Source organism: Myotis yumanensis, unplaced genomic scaffold (assembly GCF_028538775.1).
Source record: "Myotis yumanensis isolate MYYU_CA2020_CCGP unplaced genomic scaffold, mMyoYum1.0.hap1 SCAF_7, whole genome shotgun sequence".
Classification (NCBI taxonomy): Eukaryota; Metazoa; Chordata; class Mammalia; order Chiroptera; family Vespertilionidae; genus Myotis; species Myotis yumanensis.
This window is the reverse complement of record NW_027223758.1, coordinates 61,063,584-61,087,353: the sequence shown is the minus strand read 5'-3', so window position 1 is coordinate 61,087,353 and position 23,770 is coordinate 61,063,584. Positions and strand designations below refer to the sequence as shown.

Below are 23,770 nucleotides of genomic sequence, written 5' to 3'. Positions count from 1 at the left end.
ACATCACCTGAGGGCTCCCGGCCAGGCTGAGGGACACCACTCCCCACCCCCGTGTGCATAAATTTTCATGCACCGGGCCTCCAGTATATATATAAAATGCAAAAATATGTATACACACAAGTATATTCATCCTTTAATGCATAAAATTTTTACTTCCAGATTTTAGTAAGAAATGCAATCATCTACTCAACCTAGAAATATCGATGCAAGGAACATAGTTTTAACAACATACATATTAAGACAAGGGTAGCAAACTGAAGCCAACTACAGATTTGGCCCCACCTTCTGTTTTTGTATTGCCCACAAACTAAAGATGGTTTTTATTGTGTTCAATTGGTGGAAGAGTATTAAAAAAAAGAATAGTACTTTCTGTTATATGAGAATTTTATGAAATTCAAATTTCAATGCTCATAAATAAGATTTTGTTGGAACACAGCCATGCTCATTCATTTCCCTGTTGTCTAGGATGACTCTCACATAACAGCAGAGTTGAGTAGTTGCCACTGAGACCATCTGGCCCACAAAGACTGAAATATTTACTACCCAGCCTCCTGCTTTAAGAGAAAACATTCCTGCTTGGCTCACCAACAAAGTGCCATTACTCTGGATAACAAGAAAGTACTTATCAAGGGCAATAGTTTGTCACAACCAAACTACTGCACTTCCTGTGGGAACCGTGTGTTCCAGCAATGGCAGGGAGAAAGAGCCCTGCATGCCTGACTTGTTTCAACTGTATTACACGGGTGGTGTTTTAAATGCCCACTTAAGTATGTAATGGCATTTTCAGTTTTTTAAAAAGATAATTGCAATATACCAAAATAAAACCATAGACACAAATTGTTTTATAAATCTTAAAACACTGTATAAAATACATTTAAAGTAAAATAAAACACAACTCATTTAACAGTCAAATCTTCTATAAACACCTGAACTACTGAAAATTTATAACTCTTTCCTATTAAAACCTGACCCTTAGATCTCATTCTACACAATGTTCTCTGGTATGAGCAATATTTCAGCTAAATGTTTTTGTTTGTTTGTACTAATTTGTGATTTCAGTAGTTCCTCCCTTATATATTCCAAGCCTGAAATTGCAGATAATATTGAACCCTATACATGCCTTTTGTTCCTATACATACTTACCTATGATGCAGTTTAATTTATAAATTAGGCATAGTAAGTGATTAACAATAATAACTAATACTAAAATAGAACAATCATAACAATATATTGTAATCAAAGTTGAATTTGCTCGCTCTCTCTCTCACCTCTCCCCCTGATAACTGATCTAATAATAGAGCAGCTACTGACAAGTGGGCAAGGAGTGTCTTTAGTGTGGAGACACTGGACAGCGGAGTGATTCTCGTCTCAGGTGGGACCAAGTGACAAGTTTCCAGATGTCATCACGCTACTCAGAACTGCACACTATTTAAAACCTGTGAATTGTTTAGCTCTGGAATTTTTCATTTAATATTTTCAGACCACAGTTGACCATGGGTAACTGAAATCGCAGAAGGTAAAATTGCAGATAAGAGGGATCTAACTACTACATTTGAAAAGTTGAAAGCTACAGTGGTGGCTAAAGTAGTGGCTCAGTATGACAGACCACAAAGTCATCCTATCTTATTCTGGAGTAATTTACTACAACACAGCATTTAATCTTACAAAACCTTCTGTTGGATCTGACTTAATAGGAAAATATAATTAATCTTCATTATTTGCAGATTCCGTATTTGTGAATTTGCCTGCTCATTAATTTATTTGAAACCCACAATCAATGCTTGCAAAGCTTTCATGGTCATTTGTGATGTGTACAGTATGGAAAAAAACTTGAGTTGTCCACCATACTTATGCCAACTGAGGTTGAAGAAGGTAACTTACTGCCTTCCTGTTTCAGCTCTTATACTGTAAACATGTGTCCTTATTCCAGTCTATGTAATGCCACATATTTCACATTTTCTGCCTTTTATTGGTGATGTTGCTGTTTACAATGGCCCCAAGTGCAGTGTTGAGTGTTGGTTAATGTTCCTCAGTGCAAGAATGCTGTCATGTGCCTTATGGAGAAAATACGTGTTAGATAAGCTTCATTCAGGTCTGAGCCACAGTGCTATTGGCTGAGTTCAATGTGAAGAATCAACAATACATGTTAATTTAAAAAGGTGTCTTTAAGAGAAACACACACAAAAAAATAAGGTTATGTATTAACTGGCTGATGAAAATGTTTTGACCATTGGGTTGCAGAATTAATCCTGTATTTTCCACATAAGCAACAATTTGGTATTCATTCATCCAGTGGTGGCTGTGACTTTATGGAACATAACAACTGAGAATAATGAGAATCGATGGTATTAGAGTGTATTGGTTTATTCTGAGTCCCCGTTTCTATCAAAGAACTTGGATGTAGAAAGGACTCAATATTCATTTTTGCTAATGGTTCCAAGATATTATGTGTAGCCATGGGATGTAAACAAATGTAAAATGGAGAGGACCACTATTCACTCAATTACTCAACAAATAGCATCCCAGGAGATAAGATGCTGTATCCCCATGGCCTTTGGGAAAAGCCATTTGCTCTCAGGTAGGAAATGTGAATGAAAACAGGGCTATGTGATAAGCCGGACAAGCTCAAGGGAGCCACAAGGCACGCCTGACAAGCTCAGTGAACAAAAGTAATCCCACAGGATGGTCTGATCATAAATTGCTAACTGGGGCGGCCATGGCAGGTAGTCACATCCCAGGCCTACAGCTTCCTTAGCAAAGGTCAGTCTTTACCTTAAATGAGGCCTGTCCTCTATTCTTATACTTCTAAGAAAACATACCTTTGAAATGTCAGAATAATTTTCTTTTATAGACCCCTCAAAGGCATAACTGCAGGCACTCAAGCACATGATCACAGAACCTCTCATAGTTATCTTGTTGCCCGCATCTCCATGTGCTGCAAATGCTAATTATTAATTGTCCTGAACTCACCAATATAAAAGAAGTATGTGTTTCTCCATTTTGCTTTTTATGCAGTCCTAGATATTTCTCTGGTCTGCTTTCTTCTACCTCCTTAATCTACCACCAACGGATTTCATGTACTTCCTTACATTTTCTCCTTTGATTCTAAAAATCATAAAAGGAATAGAAAAACAAACATTCTCCACGATTTCCCCAATTCACTGAGGTCGTTTCCAGGCATGTCCTCAAAAAGTTGCTCAAATAAACTCTCATAAAACTTTTCTATAGGTTTGTACATTCGTTTGTCAGCGGAAACAACCAGTTAACGATGGACTCTCATTGCTCAGGAAAAGCCATCCTGGATGCTGGCCTATGAGGGGTTTGACATCGGGCTCTCCTTCAGCGGCCAGCCAAACAGGAGACAGGAAGCAGTTTAACACTGCAGCATCTCTGATCCTCCCCGCTTCAGTGAAGAGCAAAATTAGCTTTCCATGCTGCTACTTTCCCTTGCCATGTGTGAGCAAAGAAGTTTGCTTACCAACCCAAATACTCACCACGGCAAACATGTTGGTGGGAGTCTTTTGTGGGTTCCTTAGAACCAAGGGGATTAAATGGCATATGTCTGTCCTCCCATACTTAATCTAGTAGATCCTTCCTGGTTTTGATTTGAATAAAGAGCTAAGGTGGATCATACCCATTTACAAAACCATTACTTTTATTTCTTTTCCAAATGAGTTAAATAAACACCAAAAACATATACCGTAAAATAAATGTTCCTATAATGATAAGAGTCAAAGCAAAACCATAAATTGTGTGATCTTAAGAAAATCAGGAATAAAATATTAAAGCATTGGTTTATATGAACATGTTATCAAAGTAAATTAAAAACCTACTACTTTCCCAAAGGTAAAGGCATTCAAAGGATAAGATTCACAGTGCAGTGAACTCTCAGTGCTTTCTTATGTATGTTCATTAAAGTGGTTCTTAAATGACTTCATCTGTTTTTTTAACGAATAAACATGACTTCCTCAGTTTTCTTTTTATTTTCCCTTCAAAATTTGAAACACTAATGTTCTTTTCAAATCATTTCTAATCATAGCTCAAATACCCATTGTATAAAATGAAATATGGAATAAAATTAAGGCAGAGTGGAGAAAAGAAAAACACAAGAAAGACCACAAAGAAGTATAAGATGTTAATTCAGAAGAAATACTTTTTCTTGATCATCAAATAATAAGCACAAACTAAGAATAAAACTTAGAGATGAGGTTACATTTAAAATATATACATTTAAAAAATATTATCTTTGAAGATGAAAAACCATCATGTGAATCCATGTACCTCCTAAATGCAGCTCTAGGTCCATACTAAAGTGCCAGCCTGTTGTCCCCACTGATTTCTTAAAACAGACTGCTCATCTTTTTTAAGCACAAAATGCAGAGGACAGGGCAACTGCTTAGAATAGCTTTCCTGCTTGAGACCCAGTTATATTTCATGGCCACACCTAATTCCCCATGTCAGCCTCGAGAAGGGATGCAATTCAATTGTCTTGCACTTGGAATAAGGGCGATAAGGTATGAAATTTATGGAGTCAGGGAATGCTCTATTTTTCCATTTGTACATATCAGTATTTCCCAAGTGTGCTCCAGGGAACACTAGACTCGAGATGCTGTGCAAAAGCCTAAATTGATTCCCAAAACTCCAGCTGGGCACCTGTATCTGCCATTTGTCCCTCCTGGAGGTTTGGAAACATACCCTGACTTCGAAATGACTTGCAATACAGAGTGTGTTCAACTTTGTTTAAATCAGTGCTTCTTCTCATTTTGTCAACTAATATGCTTCAACATTCCTCATATTTGTGGACCACAATTTGGAAAACACCTATTCAGATCTAAAAAACTGGCTCTGAGCAGCAAATTCATGAGAAGCTGCTTCCTTTCAGGGTGGGCTTTACATGAAGTTCTGGTAAAATAAGTGAGCTGGAGGCAAACACAGCCAAGAGATGGAGGTGGCTGTGTGGGGAGTAAAAGTTAGAGCTAAATGTGAAGAGATGGGTAAGATCAAGTCATTCCTATTATCTCAGCTGCTCATGTACCAGGGAAGATGCCAGACTGATAAACGTAAATCTGGGTTTAGCGTCCCTAAAGGGCAAGCTCCGTAAGTCCTCCCTGCACAGAGAATTTTGAGCAGGGATCAGCTGGAATCCACTCCTTGTCTTCTCCCAGGACCTTCGGTACCTAAGGAATTTGTTTTAACAGGGAGGCTTCTAGAGCAGCGGTTCTCAACCTGTGGGTTGCGACCCCTTTGGGGGTCGAACGACCCTTTCACAGGGGTCGCCTAAGACCATCGGAAAACACATATATAACTACATATTGTTTTTGTGATTAATCACTATGCTTTAGTTATGTTCAATTTGTAACAATGAAATTGGGGGTCACCACAACATGAGGAACTGTATTAAAGGGTCGCCGCATTAGGAAGGTTGAGAACCACTGCTCTAGAGAAACAAGAAGACTGTCATCCTTCCAGGACTTTACCCTCACATTCCCTCTTGTCACTGCCCACTGCCCCCAGCCCAGGCCCTTTATTAAGAGGCATGGGGGAGGAGATTTCAAGGCTACCTGAGCATTTTTCTCTTTGCAGAGTAACCATTTGCATGAAAGATCACTGCCTTCCTAGCCTCTGGCTAAACTCAGAAGAACTGTATTCCAAAGCAGGGAGACATACAGTGAGTATGGGATTCCAGCAGGCTCTCTGGGTGTAATGCAGGGTAAGGAATCCACAGAAGTTGATGGGTGGCCTCTGAAAACTTATGGGGCCCAGAGAAAAGAGGAGGGCTAGAGGTAAAATCAAAGCAGAATCTTTGTGTTTTTTGTTTTAAATTTGCACAATAAAGCAAGAGGGTGCTTATGAGAGCAAAATACTATTTTTAAACTGGTAGGAAGTCAATGCCTACATCAAAGGAAGCAGGTGCTGCAGCCCAGGTGCACTGATGAAAACAGGTAGCAGGTACTTCTCACTTCCCACTGCTGCCGCCCAACAGAGGGGCAGGTTGTAAGTGGCAGTAATCAAGACAAACATTAATTAAGGAATTAAACATGTGTTAATCACCAAATAGTTGACAGTTTATGTTTTAATGAATAGTAATTAACCCCAAATTAGCTGTATTCTGTGCAGGTTATCATTGGGATTTGTACCTGTAGAATACTGCTCTCCTATAAGTAAGAAAAGCAACTTAAAATAACTACTTTGGCAAAAACACTTTACTCTGCTAAGAAAAGTTTTTGAAACTCTATAAATGCATAATGAGGATATTATTGGGGGGAAAGATACAAAAACAAAAGATGCCCAAAACATCCTACTATGATTATCAAAAGTACACAGGGTAGTTGTGTCTAATTTATTGAAAACATCCCCAAATTGAGTAACTGCAAAACTCAGATTCTTACAAGATAAAAAAACAACTAAGTCTTTTGTAAGGAGTGACACAGTAGGAACTAAAGTGCTCCACTATTAGCTGATTCCTTTTTTATTGTCTTCCACAAATCTTAAACTCAATAAACTACCACCACTTATTGAGAGGTTAGCATGTCCCAAATGTGCTTTTTCTTTCATCTTAATGCCCTGCACAGCCTTTATATTTAGTCCCATAATTAGGGAAGTAAGTCCCAGTAAGTTTATATCAGTTGCCTGAGTTTAGACATAAACAGGGCTGATGCTCAAATCCACTTCTGTCTGACCCAAAACATATGTTCTTTTAGTATACTCTGATGATGCCCAGTTTCAAGCAACATGAAGTTAAAAGAGTTAATCCAGCCTGGCCGGTGTAGCTCAGTGGTTGAGTGTCAGCTCATGCACCAAGAGGTTGATGGTTTGGTTTCTGGACAGGGCACATGCCCAGGTTGCCGGCTCGAGCCCCAGTAGGAGGCATGTAGATGGCAGCCTATCAATGTTTCTCTCTCATCAATGTTTCTATATCTCTCTCCCTTCCTCTCTCTCTAAAAATCAACAAAAATATATGTTTTTTAAGAGTTAATTCATCAATCTTAACTCATTATATCAGAACTACTTTTAGAAGTATAAAATGCATGTTTTAGAAGCAAAGTACTATATGAGTAAAATTAACAATTATCTATTCACTTTACATCAATTTTTTTAGATCTTATAGTGTGTCTTAGCTAACTATACTAGCCTAACTACTAGTGCAGAGGTGATGTCTCAGGGGGAGCTGAGTCCTGTGCATAGAAATATAATAGCCACATAAAATAGACTCACTTCCTCCGGCTAGTGCAGAACTCCATATAGAAAACTCTATATGGGAAATTAATTCAAAGGCAGACAGACTCATGCAGGTTTCATGTTTCTAAGAGAATTAGGATATGACAGCCTGTCTCCTCAGTAAGGGTGCACCAAGACACAGACTGGGGACCACAGGGAGCAGCAGGGAAGCCCCAGGCCCAGGGCAATGCTGCCTGAACACAGACAACTGACGTTTCTGACTTTTTTCTGATCATTTCGTATTAGAATATGTTAGGCCAGGGTGGAAATAGGATGTGGTAGGTACTTTCCTTCTTCACCTCTGTTAATACAGCTTGTCTTCCTCATCCCAACTGGGAAACATCATTCCGGGCTTATCTGATGATTTGAAGCCCTATTGCTGAGAGTTTGTAAGTTTCCTGCTGACATCCCTCTTGTATCATCTACAGAGTGCCATTTACCTTATAGCTTATGTTACCATTAGGGTAATGACTTCAGTATGTTTACCAGCCAGCAGATAAAGCAGAAATACAAGGGAAGTACTACCTTAACTATGCCTTTAAAACTTTAAAGGCTGATGCTCAGTTGGAGATCTCAGAAATTAAATGAGCAAGTGCATTTTTAGTGGATCCAAGCCCTTTAGAGATGTTGATTACCAGGTTCATCAACACTTGGCGATACTATATTAAATTAAAGAGTCTCTACAAATCCACCTTTAAATTCAAAGTATGAAGCTATTCCTAATGAATCTCCCAGTGAACCAAAAAGCTAGAATGAAAATTCAGTTCCAGTTCATGATGATAAATCACGTACTGCTCAGTAATGTGAGGGAAGTCAGAGGGAAGCGGGGGGTTGGGGGGGGGGGTGCGTTGGGCGGTGAGTGTTCGAGGTTTACAATTAGGAAGGAAGAATATTTTATTCCAAAGAAATCAGTAAAAAAAGAATTCATTGAAACTAACAATGGTTTGATATACAGTACTACCTTTCTTTCAGTACAGTTGCTAATTCCTTTTGAAAGACTTATCTCCTGAGACTTTATAAATTAAAGTCTTTAATTTTAATGGTCTGAACTTGGTGTGTTAAAGGCTGCTATGAACTGAATATTGTACCTCCCCAGCCCAAATTTATATGTTAAAGCTGTAACCTTTTGAGATGGAGCCTTAGGAGGTAATTAGGTTTGTAAGAGGTCATGAACGTGGAGCCCTCATAATGAAATTAGTGTATTTAGAAGAAGATAAGAGAGACCAGGGCAAACTCTCTCCCCACATGTGAAGGGAAGACCTTATGAGCACACAACAGAGCATGGGAAGGCAGCCATCATCTATCAGCCAGCGAGGGCCCACACCATAAAGAAAGAAGAAAATCAGGCACATGTGAGCAGGCCATACCCTCTGACCTTGTCAAGAATTGTGTCCCATTGGCTTCTATCCAGCAGAAGCCTAAGAAAGAGCTTATTAGCGCAGGTTCCAGGGAGCAGTGGGAATGTCACAGAACTAGGTCTTCTCCACTTTTAGACAGTCTCCTCCCAAATGAGTTTCTAAACACATTCAGCTCTTTGCCTTGTCCAACAGAGAAAAGCCCTTTGAGGCCCGGCCTAGCAAACCCATTTCCCTGCTTTCATATTAATCCTATGAAAGATGAAACTTTTTCCCAGAGGCCATATTTTTGAATTATATCACAGATTTTAATATGCTTATAAAAAATAAGGTACTTATTAAATATGATATTTCCTCAGGAAGAAAAATTAGTTGTATTCTTTTTGTTTAATAATTAAAACAATACATATACATTGGTGAAAATTTAGAATATGACAGATGGCAGGAAAAAAAATCAAAACACTAGCTGGGGAGATACCATTTTAAAATATACTTATTTCATCATACACTGTAGACTATATATATATATATATATTTTAGAGGCCTGGTGCATGAGATTCGTGCACTGGAGGGGGGCTGGTCCCTCAGCCTGGCCTGCACCCTCTCGCAGCGCAGTCTGGGACCCCTTGGGGGATGTTCACCTTCTGGCTTAGGCCCGATCCCCTGCTGCTGCGCTAACCAGCCATGAGTCCAGCTTCTGACTGAGCGGCGCTCCCCCTGTGGGAGTGCACTGGCCACCAGGGGTCAGCTCCTGCGTTGAGCGTTTGCACCCTGGTGTTCAGTGCACATCAGAGTGACTGGTCATTCCACAGTTCAGTCAATCTGCATATTAGCCTCTTATTATATATGATGATATATGTGTGTGTGTGTGGACCCTAACCTTAACCCTAATTTAAACAACTAGATTTAATATATTGCTTTACATAGGGTTTTCCCATTTAAAAGCATAAGCTCAAATTCATCATGAAATGGTTCTCTACAACATTATTCTTAATGGTTGCAAAATAAATTTTTGTATTGAGTTAGCATAAATTAATCTCTATTAGAAATAATACTGTTTCTGATTTTTCATTATTACAAATAAACAGCTCTGAATATCCTTATAGTTAATTATTTGCAACCACTCTTATTTCCTTAGAATGAATTCCTAACACTAGATTGCTAAATGTTTAACACCTTTAAAATATATTGCCAAAGTGTACTCCAAATAAAAATTTTAACAATTTATATGTGAACTAACAGTTTTCACTAACCCTGAATTTCCATTTAAGAAACATTTATCACTCATTAAATACCAGAAACTGTTATAGGTATAGGGTACAAAAATAAATAAAGCAATAAATTTATAGCCCATATACTCCCATGATCAAATCCAAAGATAGAGGAATTGACGCCTCCTCTGGATTAAACACCAAACCTGTGGAATGAGTTCATGGGTGCCGTTCATGCCATTCACTTTTCCCTCCCTGAGTCTAGCTGAGCAAACATGAGAGATGATCCTGGATACACGATGCATTTGGCTCCTCAGTGAGCCAAAGGGATTAAGAGAAAAGAAAAATATCACAATCCTCTTAATGCATCCTCGTAGCTTGAAATGGAGTTATTTTTAAATATCAGGTTATTTTGAAAGGCTCTGTGGACAAAAGGAGAGAGAGCACCAAATGACATCGTCACTAATTTCCCGCTTTTTTTAAAAATAGATTTTATCGATTTTTTTTACAGAGAGGAAGAGAAAGGGATAGAGAGTTAGAAACATCGATGAGAGAGAAACATCGATCAGCTGCCTCCTGCATACCCCCTACTGGGGATGTGCCTGCAACCAAGGTACATGCCCTTGACCAGAATCGAACCTGGGACCCTTCAGTCAGCAGACCGAGGCTCTAGCCACTGAGCCAAACCAGTTAGGGCATAATTTCCCGCTTTTGATACCGTCAGGATGCGGTTGGGTTACAGGAACTCTCCCACAATCAAGATGTGACATCAAGATTGCTTTTGTGCCACTTCTTAATTTCTCCTAGATCTCCACCCTTGTTATATTAAATGAGAACTCAGAGTCGCCTCAAGAGAACATCCCAAATAACAGCAGCAAGGACAGCAGTTCCCCGCCTGACGAAAACTCCGCCTACATATGGCATTTTCTTCCCATTGCTTACGGGGTTGGAGCAGGGACCTGCATCTCACTAGCTTTTCTCCATGGGGCTCACTTCTTAATGACGCATTTACCCGTGAGAGCCACTGATGGAAGAAGGGGCTGCTTCTTTTAGAATCAAGTGCTCTGTCTCCCTGAGTCAGATAAGGTTTACTTAATATAGAAAGTACAATATCCTTGCAGATAGCACTTCCTGCCCTGCTCAGGTTACTGCTAATGTATGTATAAGCAAGTTTGAATTGTGTCTTTTACTCCTTTCTCAAGGTAATATTACAAAGTTTTAGTACACTCCCTATTAAATAGCATAAGCTTTCCTTACATTGGTATAAAAATCACAACACTTTTTATACATTCTCTGATGATACAATTTAAAGTAGAATTTTAGAAGTTAGAGGATGCATCAAAACATGAAATGAAAACTAAGAGCATACCTGATAAAAGTTAGGCCAAAAAGTACTAATGGCCAGTTCTGCCCTGTTCCATGTGCGCGTGGGCTCTCCAGATATATTCCAGATAGGGTTCCCCAAAGGCCCGTTGTTGACCTTCACGTAGACATTGAGTAATCCGGGAGCAGAGTTACTCTTGCTGGACACAAAATAGTGAAAATCAATGCAGTGTGTATCATTTTCTTTGAGCTGCGGTAAAAGGAGGTGGGCTCTCTGCCCCTCAGGTCTGCCAGATGTGTTCACCAACATGAAAGAACCTGAGAAAAGAAAATCAAAGGAGAGTCACAATCTGAAACACAACTTTCTGGTCACTTCTGAAAAGCCACCATCATTTACATGGGTTGACCCTGAAATTCCACAACTACTTAGGCTTTGAAAATCCCATCTCTCTCATACCTTTTCACCCCCAAAGTATTCTCAAGATCGGTGAATGGAAAATTCCTTTTATGTCACTGAAATTAGTCTCCTAAGTAACAGAAATGTGCATAATTTGCAGACATGTGCTGGTCAATCTGGTAGTCACTAAGCCACTGTGGCTATTTAAATTAAAATTAATTAAAATTCCATAAACATTTAAAGTTTAGTTCCTCTGTCACCCTAAACACATTTCAAGAATTCAATAGCCACATGTGGCTAGTTGCTTCCATTTTGGGCAGCAGAAATATTGAACTTTTCCATCATCTCAGAAAGTTCTATTGAACAACAATACATTATTGGTACCACCATTTGGGAATCACACCTACTTTAAGATTCTTACATAACCTAGAGAAAGAGAATAGATTGGTCTGATTTGTGGAATCTTAGAGAACTTGATTGGCCTTATGATGCTCCTTGTAGTCAATGTAATAAAATTCTTGCAGTTCAGTCCCATCACCCCTCCCCCATTGCTATAACAACGGACTTCCTGACACTGGGGGTGTTTTCATGACTGGGCATACTGAGGCCATCTTGAGGATGGTCGTTTTCATAAGTCTCCCTGAGCTTTTTTCTGTCTTTACATCCATGCCACTAAGCCACCCATGGAAGTGTTTCCACATGGACTCAAGCTTGCCAGATACCCGGGCATCAACTATGCCATGTGGGCCCTCCCCATGTTTAAGATCAACAGAAATGGCAACTAAAATAATTATAGGAATTTTATATATCACATAAAGAAAGGTAAAAGCAAAATGTTCTAAAATGAAAGGGTAAATAGGTCATTATAAGTCTTCTTTAGCAGAGAGAAAAATATACTGAAACTCTGAGGAGAAACACCTAAACTTGGGAGTATAAAGATGAAAAGTAAAATACTGCTCAGGTGTGCTTGAACTCATGATTTCTACTGGGTGAGGAGACTATTGCCCTTGAGTATTCTTTTTTACTTTTGTAAAACATATTTTTATTGATTTCAGAGAGGAAGGGAGAGGAAGAGAGGGACAGAAACATCAATGATGAGAGAGAATTATCCATTGGCTGTCTCCTGCATGCCCCTCACTGGGGATCGAGCCTGCAACCTGGGCACATGCCCCAACCTGGAACTGAACCGCAACCTCCCGGTACATGGATCATGCTCAACCACTGAGCCACACCAGCCAAGCGAGTATTCCTTTTTAAATGCTCCTCTTTTTTTTTTTTTTTTTTTTTTAAATATATTTTATTGATTTTTTACAGAGAGGAAGGGAGAGAGAGATAGAGAGTTAGAAACATCGATGAGAGAGGAACATCGACCAGCTGCTTCCTGCACATCTCCTACTGGGGATGTGCCCGCAACCCAGGTACATGCCCTTGACCGGAATCGAACCTGGGACCTTTCAGTCCGCAGGCCGACGCTCTATCCACTGAGCCAAACCGGTTTCGGCATAAATGCTCCTCTTATGATACATAATTTTCAAGGAGGTATGTATATGTACATTTTTGTGTACATATATATATATATATATATTTACTACACACCACACACATATATATATAAATATACATACACAATACTAGAAAAAGTGTGGGATTTCTATCTTGTCTACAAGCTGTGATTTCCTAAACAGAAAAAACGAGAAGACTACCTTTCCCAGAGAATTATGAGGACTAAATAAGAAAACAAATGTAGGTAAATCCTTTACAAATGAATAAGATATTGTTAAAGAATCAGTATTAGAAAATGTTTGCTTATGGCTGTTACCCTCCCAGTGTCCCTAGATGTGGTAAACTAGTGTTAATGCCATTTAAGATAGATAGGAATTATCTCATAGAGAAATTAAGAAGCAGCTTACCCAGACTTTCGGGTGAGTTAGTGGCAAAACCAGAATTTTGAGCCTCTGAGTTTCCAGCCCATTACTCATCCTGCCACACTCCAATAACCCCATGTTTCTCTGTGTGCTGCTTGAGCATATACGAAGCAAACAAACTCCTTCATAACAGTGAAGGAAAATTACAGTCGCTATTTGAAAATGGAGCAGTTTTTCAAGAGATGAATGTTATGTACCTGTAAATGTGAAAGCTAAGCCACAAGGGAAGGGTTATCTATGGAACATATATTCCAGTAATAAGGAAAAACTGAAATGTGATTTAAGAAAGAGTTGGGGACAGAGAAAGGGAACAAGTGGCAAGAGAATGCCATTGAAATGATTTGGGTTAGCTATATACTATAAAATGTAGAAATATCTTCAAAATACAAAGGATTGACCAACCCCGTAAGAAATCTAAAGCAGGCTTTTGTACTTTTCTGCTCTTGGTAAAGCTGTACTTTTCTGCTCTTAGTAAAATATAAGAAAATTTATTTCATATTCAATCACTTGGGGCTCTGTTACCTGCAACATAGCTGCAATGTGTACTGAGGCATGACATGGCCTTGAGGCCATCTCCAAATCACCAAAACCTTTAGTGTTGCCACACTGCCAACATCATTTCCTGGAATGTTTCCATCATTTAAACTTGGGCAACCATGGATGGCAAACATGACAACATGCAAAGGATGGCAGAAGTCCGCGTTTCCCAAATCCTGTGAAGTCTAGTTTAGATGCTTGGGTGAAGCTGAAACATACAAATCCCATTTCACAGCTTGGCATAAACTTGGTAACTTCCTAACATTCTGTTCAGGAAATTACCAGGGTTCCCTAAAATGCTGTTTTCCTAGTTACACAGCCTTTCCTCCAATACTTGAATATGCTCCATCCCAGCACAAAAGGCTCTGTCAGCTTTCTGAGCTGCTGAAAGCATACATAAATTTTTATGGTGATGTCAGGGTGACATTCTATGTTACATACTCAAGTGATTCTAATTTTCATACCCCTTTCTCTTTTTTCCCCCTTTTGAGCCAGAATCCAGTCTGTTTGTCACATGGCACCTTCTGTAATACAGATGACACAGGATTAGCAAATAGGGGAGTGACATCCATATAAGACTGAAGTACCTTTGGTTCATGTGTGATCTTCTTGTAGGACATTATAGTTTTAGAGTGACCAGGGGCAAATTTTCTCTTAAATAGAAGGCTACGTGGTAGCTTTTAAACAAAGATAAAAATCCTGAGCAGTGCCTTTGCTTAGTCTAAGAAGTGGCAAGAAGAAGTCTAGTGGTTTCCAGAGCTATTCCTCTTTCTCCTCTGCTAAGCTGTCTGGGAAACCACAAGAACAGATGAAGAAACTCTACTCCCTACTGAGTTTAAAAAGGAAAGAACATGGACTGATGAAGAGGAGAAACCCTGGATCCAATTTTTAAGTTGGCAGAAAAGGGTCTGTATTAGAAGGAAATGACTTCCAGGACCGGTTAGTGAGAAGGAGGCTGGAGCCCTCGGGTACAAGGCTAAGGATGGATTCACTGGGATTCTAACTGCCAGTGAATGGGAGTCAATGGGCCAGTATTTTGATTTGGGTTGCTACTGTTTTTATTAGTTCTCTGGCTACAAAACTGCATCGATTGTGAGTGGTCTGCCTCAACCCCATTTTCCTCATAGGATTTTGTAAAATCAGTCAGAGATGTTCCAAGCACACATGTGTAGTGCTGGTGAAAACACCTGCTACACACTGTCTTCTTCCTTCACTGTTCTGGTCCACAGAAAGCAGATCTGTCTGGGCTTTTTCCATGGTCACAGGCAAGAGACCTCTCCTCCCCTTGTCCAGAAACAAGCTGAGCATCACTGATGTCACACACACACAACTTTTTAGAGGAAGAGTCTTCTCTTTACTGAGAACCTATCCCCTGGGACATTCCCTTGAGAGGCCCCCTTTTTTCTTCTTCCAGAGTCTCTCAAGTGGTATTTCTATGTAGTCCCCACAATTAGTGATTAATGCATACAATGGCACCTAGGACAATGCTTGCCATGTAGCATAAGCTCAAAATATGTCTGCGATTAGCATTGTTGTGATTATTTTGTTTCCTCATAGTTCCGCTAAATGCATAACTTCTCTGAATTTTCTGAAATTCTTTTGCATTTAGCTCTATAGATTTCTACCTGTCCACATCATAATCTTCCTGATCCTATCCTATTTCACCTCAGTGATAATTTTTAAATTTCCTTTCTTTATGAGAGAGGTCCATTAGTATTACAAATGGCATTACAAAACTCAATGAATTGCGTATTGAACTCAATCTTGCCCCTACATTTAAGCTTTGTGAAGGGAAGCTTTATTTCTGTGTGACCATGAGAATTTACTTTCAAAGTATAGAAGTATAGAAAGTGACATTTCAGCCAACACTGTATTTCTTCCAGTGCTGCACTACTATCTTATGGTGAGTTTAGAAAAGAAAATGTGAACATTTATGTTTAGCAGAGTCTAGCAACCCAGAATCCTTGGGGAAGTTCACAATTGTGCATAGAGAATGGGAAGTGGGAAGAAAGAGATGCCTTTTCATTGTTTGAATGTATCACCTATATGATATGAAAGAAAAGTCAACTCACCAGCCAGATGTTTAAAAAATTAAAAACATTTATATTCAATTGTATACTAAGAGGGTGATTTTTCTTAAATATCCCTATATGGCTGAATGTTTAATTTTCACCTCTACTTCAATGTTTTGTCTTGAGGAAATGAATTCTCAAGGAGTAATTGGGTCTCCTTTGGTAAGTATTTCCTTACCTCAACTTTTTTCCCCTACAAAAAAACACTCCAACTGGGCAAATAAAAGAAATCAGAATTCAAATTAGCATAGAAGTTCTGTTTGTGTTTGGATAACAAAACACTCTTAAATCCTAGTATGGAAGTAGAGAATTTAACACTGCAGGCAAATGAAAAAAGCTCCACATAATGGAGTGGGCTTCAAAAGGAACAGTCTTTCCATGCAGACTTTGAAGGTCGTTAAGAATAATTATTTTCACTTTTTTGAAAAGGAAAACTCTGTTATAAGAACATGCAGTGTTCTAATTCTTGAATTTTTGGGTGAATTAAATTTAGCTTAATCATACCCACTGGCAAATGCTTTTGATAAGACTATCTTCCATCATTGTTTGCTATAGCAGCAATGACTACATATAATTAGTTATTCCCTTCTACACCATCATTAAAATTTGCATTGGTATGGTAGAAGCTCTAGATTTTTAAAGGCTGAGGAAACTGAATTCTCTTCCTACATTTGGGAAACTGTGCACACGACAAAAAAGGGAGCGTTTTCAGTCATCCAGCAGGAAGAGAGGACGATGGGTGTTATCGAATACTTTGGTGACAGAGAAGAAGCATTTATAAACTTGAAAGCCATTATAAAATTCACTTTTAAGCCTCTTAAGTTTTAATAAAAGTGCACAGATCCTTAGTCTTTCACTCCCTTTGGCTGTTTCATCTTAATTTTTTTCCTCAATGACCATGCCTTCCTTCACATTTATGAACTGAAGATCCAAAAGCCATAAAAAGTTTACAAGTCCCATCTTAGCTCGCATATATCCTGGCTCTAGTTTACATGGCATGTGGCTTCCTCTCACCTATTTAGATACACCGCTTGTAACAATGAAGATATCTAGAGCAGTGCTGCTCAAACAATCTATGATAAAGGAGCAGTTTTAAAATTCCTAATGCATCTCAGACCAAGCTTATGTAAAGCACAATAAACATGGATTTTTAGAAAAAGAAAACAAAAAGACATGCAACATGCAAACACAAATTTGTTATTAAATAAACATAAAATTACTCTGCCAAATTCCTCTAAAAATTTCTAAAGACTTTCTCTCAATTTCTGTACTGCTCATGGACCAGGAACAATGTGCGGACCAGCTCTCATCTGAAGAGCACCCTGAGTGGCATAGCCTTAAAGTTATAGGGGTACTCAATCTATATATTTTTCTTAACAGTGGAAGAAGAACACTGAGACACGTTAATTGAGGAAAAAGGCATGAAAAAATTTTCTCTGGTTTCTTAATCCAATGATAATGGTTATAAAGTCAAGCAAGCCCCTTGCCTATGATGAAAAGTGGTGGAGACGAACTGTAGGAAGCAAGTGGACACACAGGGAAGAGGCAATCACAGTCTTGGAGAGTGAAAAGACAGCACTGAGACTCTAAATTCAGAAAAGAACTGGCTTCCAGGCAAGGAGCAAAGGAAGAGAGCTCAGTGGGTCAGGGCACACGGGATCACAGCATTCGTGGCTGTTCGTAAGAAAAAGGGGAAAATGCAGGAAAGGAAAGTGTTTCACCCAGTGCCTAGGTAAGGTGCTCCATATACTCCATCTCATTAATTCTCCCCAACAAGAACGACCTGAGGAAGCACAGAGAATAATTAATTCACCAAAGGGCCCCACTGACAATGTCTGATAGAGCAAGGGGAATTTGAATTTTTTATGTTTAACTCCAAAGGCAATGCTCTAAAACCAATTATATTTTAAACATTCTGACTATTACTCATAATACAAAATATATTGCATATTGCAACCCAGTATACGTGTGTGATGCTATGTGTGCATACATAGCACTTATACACATAGACACATATTCAGACACAAATTTTTATGAAAAATTGTGTCACTATGTTTCTCACCATGTGCCTGTGTATTATATTCACATTCTATTCTACCAAATTTCATTTTGCAACATAAATAAGTAAATGAATGCTGGGTGCAACCCACAATTGATTTCACAGCCTAGGAGTGCTTTAAGGCCAGACTGCAACTCCTCCCCAATAACCAAAACCAACCATATCTAAAGTGGGCTCTGCCTCCTTAGTAAGAAAGCTTTTCATTTTTAATTTGCAATTTCAAATTGATCTCATCCCTCAAATATCAAGATACCATGTGGCATCCCTCCTCCTGCTCCCTCAGCCAGTACTAACAATGGTCCTAAAAAATATGTCTTTTCTGATGAGAAACCTTGTGAAACTGGGAAGATGAAACCTGTGGAGAAATAAATGAACTCAGGGAGCAAAGCTCTAAGGGAACAAAGCCTCTGCAGGGAGCAGCCACTATCACTTTAAAAATACTTATTAGCACCCATTGCAGCCTGAGGAATGGCTGTCTTCACAGCCACATTTATGTTCTGTAGACAGGATGTCATGCATCCTTCTTAAGCTACTGCCTCTCCTACATCCTTTCAAAAATTTCACCCTAGTACAAATACTTACTTTGCAACTACTCGAGAAGAAAACGCTAATAAAAAATTTCTCTTCACCCAAATGTCCTATCTCCCTTTTTAAAAAAAATATATATATATATTTCTTTATTGATTTCAGAGAGGAGGGGAGAGCGATAAAGAGAAAAAAAAATCAATGATGAGAGAGAATCATTGATAGGCTGCCTCCAGCATGTACCCTACTGGGGATTGAGCCCGCAACCCAGGCATATGCCCTTGGCCGGAATCGAACCCGGGACCCTTCAGTCCGCAGGCCAACACTCTCCACTGAGCCAAACCTGCTAGGGCTCTCCCTTTTTATTTTACCTTCCATCTTCTTGCCTTTCTTGTCCTTTCTCAACAATTCCTGGGCAAGACAATTTGTTTGTCACACCAATTTTTGCCCCGTTCCTAATATTCTCATGAAAATACGGGAGGAGAGCAAAGAAGTAACACCACATCACCAGGAAGCCCAAGTGAGACTCTCTAAGCAACTGCACAGCCTCTTCCCTCCTAGAGTCCAGTTTGTGCTCTCACTGTGAGCACTCATGGGCTCATCTGATGAGAGACTTCTTACAAGTCATACTAGTTAGCACATGCACTCTGTTCTCCCTGAGGGAATTCCACATCCATCTAAGTGCTATAAAATTAATAATAAGCATAATTCATATGCCTAAAATGTTCATAAAACACTCGCTTTAAGACATTTATATTAAATAATCATTGTCAATTTAGTGATTCACATCATAACTGAATGGGTATTATTAATTATTCATAAAATACTGAGCTGAATGAAATAGATTCATTCATCTTAAGTAGTCACTTTTAGCTATGACAGGGCTCATCTGAGTGCCCACATGTGCTAGGCATTTTGAGAACCACAAACTGTAAAACTTGGACCAATTTCTCCAGCAAGAACCTCACAGATTAGATGTATATCATACATTAAATATTCTGTATTCAGCAGTTAGAAAAAAATCACAAATTAGCAAATCAAATCCATTAAATTTAGTAAAATTTGTATAACTACAACTGGAGTGCCTGTCAATTTTGTGAATTTAGAACTATCAACTAACAACTCTTTTAAAAAAAAAGAGTTTCGTGACACACGTGTCACATGAGACAAAGAAGGAATGAAAAGGCTCATGGAAAATGGAAGAAACCCGGGGGTTTCCATTGAGAAAAGTAATGTGCTCTCTTCTCATGAGGAAAGTGAAGGTTTAATGAAAACTGACTATATTGCAGTGCATCATCTAGACAAGCTGCTTCAGTGACTTAGCTGGAAAATACTGTCTGTTCTATAATTTCTAAGTAAAAAAAAAAAAAAAAAAAAAAAAAAAAACGGAGAAAAGCAAACACAACCTTTTAACTATCTGATGATGCTAATGAGTATATCCAACAACGGAGAAGTGACAGGTAGACTGTTTAGAAAGTTCTTAAGGTACTGATTCATTTCTATGTCAGGCTGTTTACTGCTTGACATTTTTAGAAACTAGTTTGTCTTGTTCCAAATCTCAGAATCTCAGAATGACACAAGTCATCACAATATAAGTTTCCACTTTTTCCCCCTAAATTATTGTCAATTGTGAAATGATTTCTTTTTCACGTATATAACTGGTATATGTGTGTGTGTGTGTGTGTGTGTGTGTGTGTGTATATATATATATATATGTATATATATATCTCACATAGCTAAACTATGTCTTGCTTTAAGAAAAAAATGAAACTAGCTTCTATATAAATAAAAACCAAACTTAAATATTTTAATAGTGCATCATTTAGACATTTTCAGCTTAGCAAAAGCATAATAGTGGTGCTCTGTCACACACAAAAACATAGTTCTCCAGAAAATTCCAAGGGTTTTGTTAACATCCCTGATTGAGAGCTCACCATCTTCCTGAAGAGGAAACCAAAAATCTTGCTTAAGATCTTTTATTAGCCTGGCTGGGGTCAGAGGCCAGAGCCACACAGAGGTTGTACTGCTCGGTCAAAATGCAGAAAGATGGCATTTTCAGAACTTAACAAGGTTATTTTCTTAATTTCTCTTTTTGATCATTATTGGTATATAAAAATACAACTGATTTGATTATTAATTTTTTATTCTGCTACTCTACTGAACTCATTTACCAGTTCTCATAGTTTTTTGGTGGACTCTTTATGGTCCTCTATATGTATATATCATGCCTTTCCAATTTGGATAACTTTTATTTCTTTTTCTTGTCTGACTGTTGTGGCTAGGACTTCCAATTCTATGTTGAACAGAAGTGGTGAAAGTGAATATCCTTGCTTGTTCCTGATCTTAATGAAAACATGTTTAGCTTTTTACCACTGAGTATGATGTATATAGGCTTATTATGTTGAGGTATGTTCCCTCTTTTCCCACTTTGCTGAGAGTTCTTACCATGAATGGATGCTTAGCAATATATTTTGGATATGTCTCCTCGGGCAAAGGAAACAAAGAAAAAATAAACAAATGGGACTCTATCAACTTAAAAAGAGTTTGCATAGCAAAGAAAACCATCAGAAAAACAAGAAGACAACATACTGAATGGGAGAAGATATTTGCTAACAATATATCCTATAAGGGGTTAATATACAAAATATATAAGAAACTCACACAACAACACAAAAATACATACAATCGGATTAAAAAATGAGCAGAGGACCCAAACAGACAGTCCTTCAAGAAAGACATATGTAAGTCCAATAGACACATGAAAAAATGCTCAATGTCACTAATCATCTGAGAAATGCAAATTAAAACTAAAATCAAATAGCACCTCACACCTGCCAGAATGGCTATCATCAATAAACCAACAAACAACAAGTATTGACCAGGATGTGGAGAAAAGGGAATCCTCATGCATTGTTGGTGGAATTAAAAACTGGTGCAGCCACTATGAAAAACAGTATAGAGGTTCCTCAAAAAATTAAAAATAAAACTACTCTATGACTTAGTAATCCCAGTTTTGGGTATTCAAAGAAATTGAAAACACTAGTCTGAAGAGATATATGTATCCCATGTTCATTGCAGTATTACTTACAATAGACAAGATATGGAAGCAACCAACGTGCCGCACCATCAATAAATGAACAGATATAAAAAGCTGTGATACAAACATACAATGGAATATTACTCGGCCATAAAAAAGAATGAATTCTTACCATTTGCAACAACATGGATGAACCTAGAAGATATTATGCTAAGTGAAATAAGTCAGAGAAAGACAAATACCATATGGTCTCACTTATATGGGAAATCTAAAAAAATAAAATAAAATAAACCAACAAAAAAACATACATACCCAGTAATAGACTCATAGAGAACAAACTGTTGGTTTCCAGGAGGTAGGTAGGTTGGGGGACTGGGTGAAAGAGGTAGAGGGATTAAGAAGTACAAATTGGCATTTACAAAATAGTCATGGAATGTAAAGTACAGTGTCGGAAATATAATCAATAATACTGTACTAACTATACATATATGATGTCAGAGGGGGTACTAGGTTTATCAGGAGGATCACTTCACAAGTTATATAAGTGTCTAATCACTATGTTGTCCATCTGAAACTAATAAAACATTAAATGTCAACTGTAATTAAAACATAAATAAAATACAATGGCCAAGTTTTTATTTAAAAAAAAAACCAAACACCTTAAGGTTAATCAGTAAAGGAAATTTAACTGTTCAATTCAGTACATCTTCATTTAATCTATAAGTTAGATGATCCAGAAACATATTCAGATATATTATTCTATCACTGTATCTCTAAACTTGGTGGATAGAAAATTACTTTGACACAAGTACCACTATTTAGTTTGTAGGTATTTTCCCCTTCAGAATACAGTGTAACTTCTTACATTTATAAGAGGCCCGGTGCACAAAAATTTGTGCACTGGCAGGGGTGTGTGTCCCTCAGCCCCACTTGTGCCGTCTCACAGTCTGGGACCCCTTGGGAGATAACGACCTGCTGGCTTAGGCCCGCTCCTGGGTGGCAGAGGGCACACCCAATCCCTAGGTGCAGCCCCTGGTCAGGCTTAGAGCAGGGCCAATTGGGGAGTTGGGGCGCCGCCCCCGTCATGCACAGAGCAGGGCAGATCGGGAGGTTGTGATGCCACCCCCAGTCACGCTCAGGGTAGGGCCAATTGGGGGGTTGGGGCGCTGCCCCCTGTCACACACACAGCAGGGCCGATCAGGGGGTTGGGGAGCTCCCCCATGTCACACACAGAGCAAGGCCGATCAGGTGGTTGGGGAGCACCCCCCTGTACGCACAGAGTAGGGCTGATAGGGGAGTTGGGGCACCGCCCCCTGTCACCCACAGAGCAGGGGGGATCAGGGGGTTGGGGCACTCCCCCCTGTCACACTCAGGGCAGGGCCGATGGGGAGGTTGCAGCTCCACCCCGTCACACACAGAGCAGGGCCCGGGGGGGGGGGGTTTGGGGCACCGCATCCTATCTCACACAGAGCAGGGCGGATAGGGAGGTTGTGGCCCCGCCCGCTGTCACACACAGAGCTGCAGGGCGATCAGGGGGTTTGGGTTCTGCCCCCTGTCACGCTGCTCCAGGGGCCAGGAGGCCTCACGGCTCCGCTGATCCCAGTGCTGGGAGGCCTCGCGCCTCCGCTTGACACTGGGGCAGTGAGGCCTCACTGCTCAGCTGATCCCGGTGCTAGGAGGCATATTACCCTTTTACTATATAGGATAGAGGCCTGGTGCACGGGTGGGGGCCGGCTGGTTTGCCCTGAAGGGTGTCTCGGATCAGGGTGGGGGTCCCGCTTGGTTGCCTGGCCAGCCTGGATGAGGGGATGATGGCTGTTTGCAGCTGGTCACACCCCCTTCAGGGTGGGGGTCCCCCCTGGGGTGCCTGGCCAGTCTGGGTGAGGGGCTGAGGGCCATTTTCAGGCTGGCGGGTGACTGAAGCTCCCAACCTCTCCCTTTTTTCTCTTTTTTTATTCTGGGATTTATTTACCTTCTATGGCTGTCACTGGAGCTGAGAGCCGGCTTTAGCTCTGAGGCTCGGCTCCAGCTCTGAGATCTCGGCTGCTGAAAGCAGGTATCTACTTTTGTTTAGCTTCTATAATTGTAACACTGTTTCAGCTCCAGCTCTG

The 23,770-nt window shown here is 39.5% G+C and overlaps 1 protein-coding gene across 5 annotated transcripts in view; it reads right to left on the bottom strand.

The window, feature by feature from the left end:
- The window catches only part of PTPRM (protein tyrosine phosphatase receptor type M), a 650,734-nt gene that overhangs the window by 377,999 nt on the left and 248,965 nt on the right, over positions 1 to 23,770 (bottom strand). For all 5 annotated transcript variants that reach the window (XM_070420643.1, XM_070420639.1, XM_070420640.1 and 2 more), the window contains exon 3: positions 11,154 to 11,425. In XM_070420643.1, the coding sequence (XP_070276744.1) occupies positions 11,154 to 11,425 (272 nt within the window). The remainder of the gene's footprint in view (positions 1 to 11,153; positions 11,426 to 23,770) is intronic.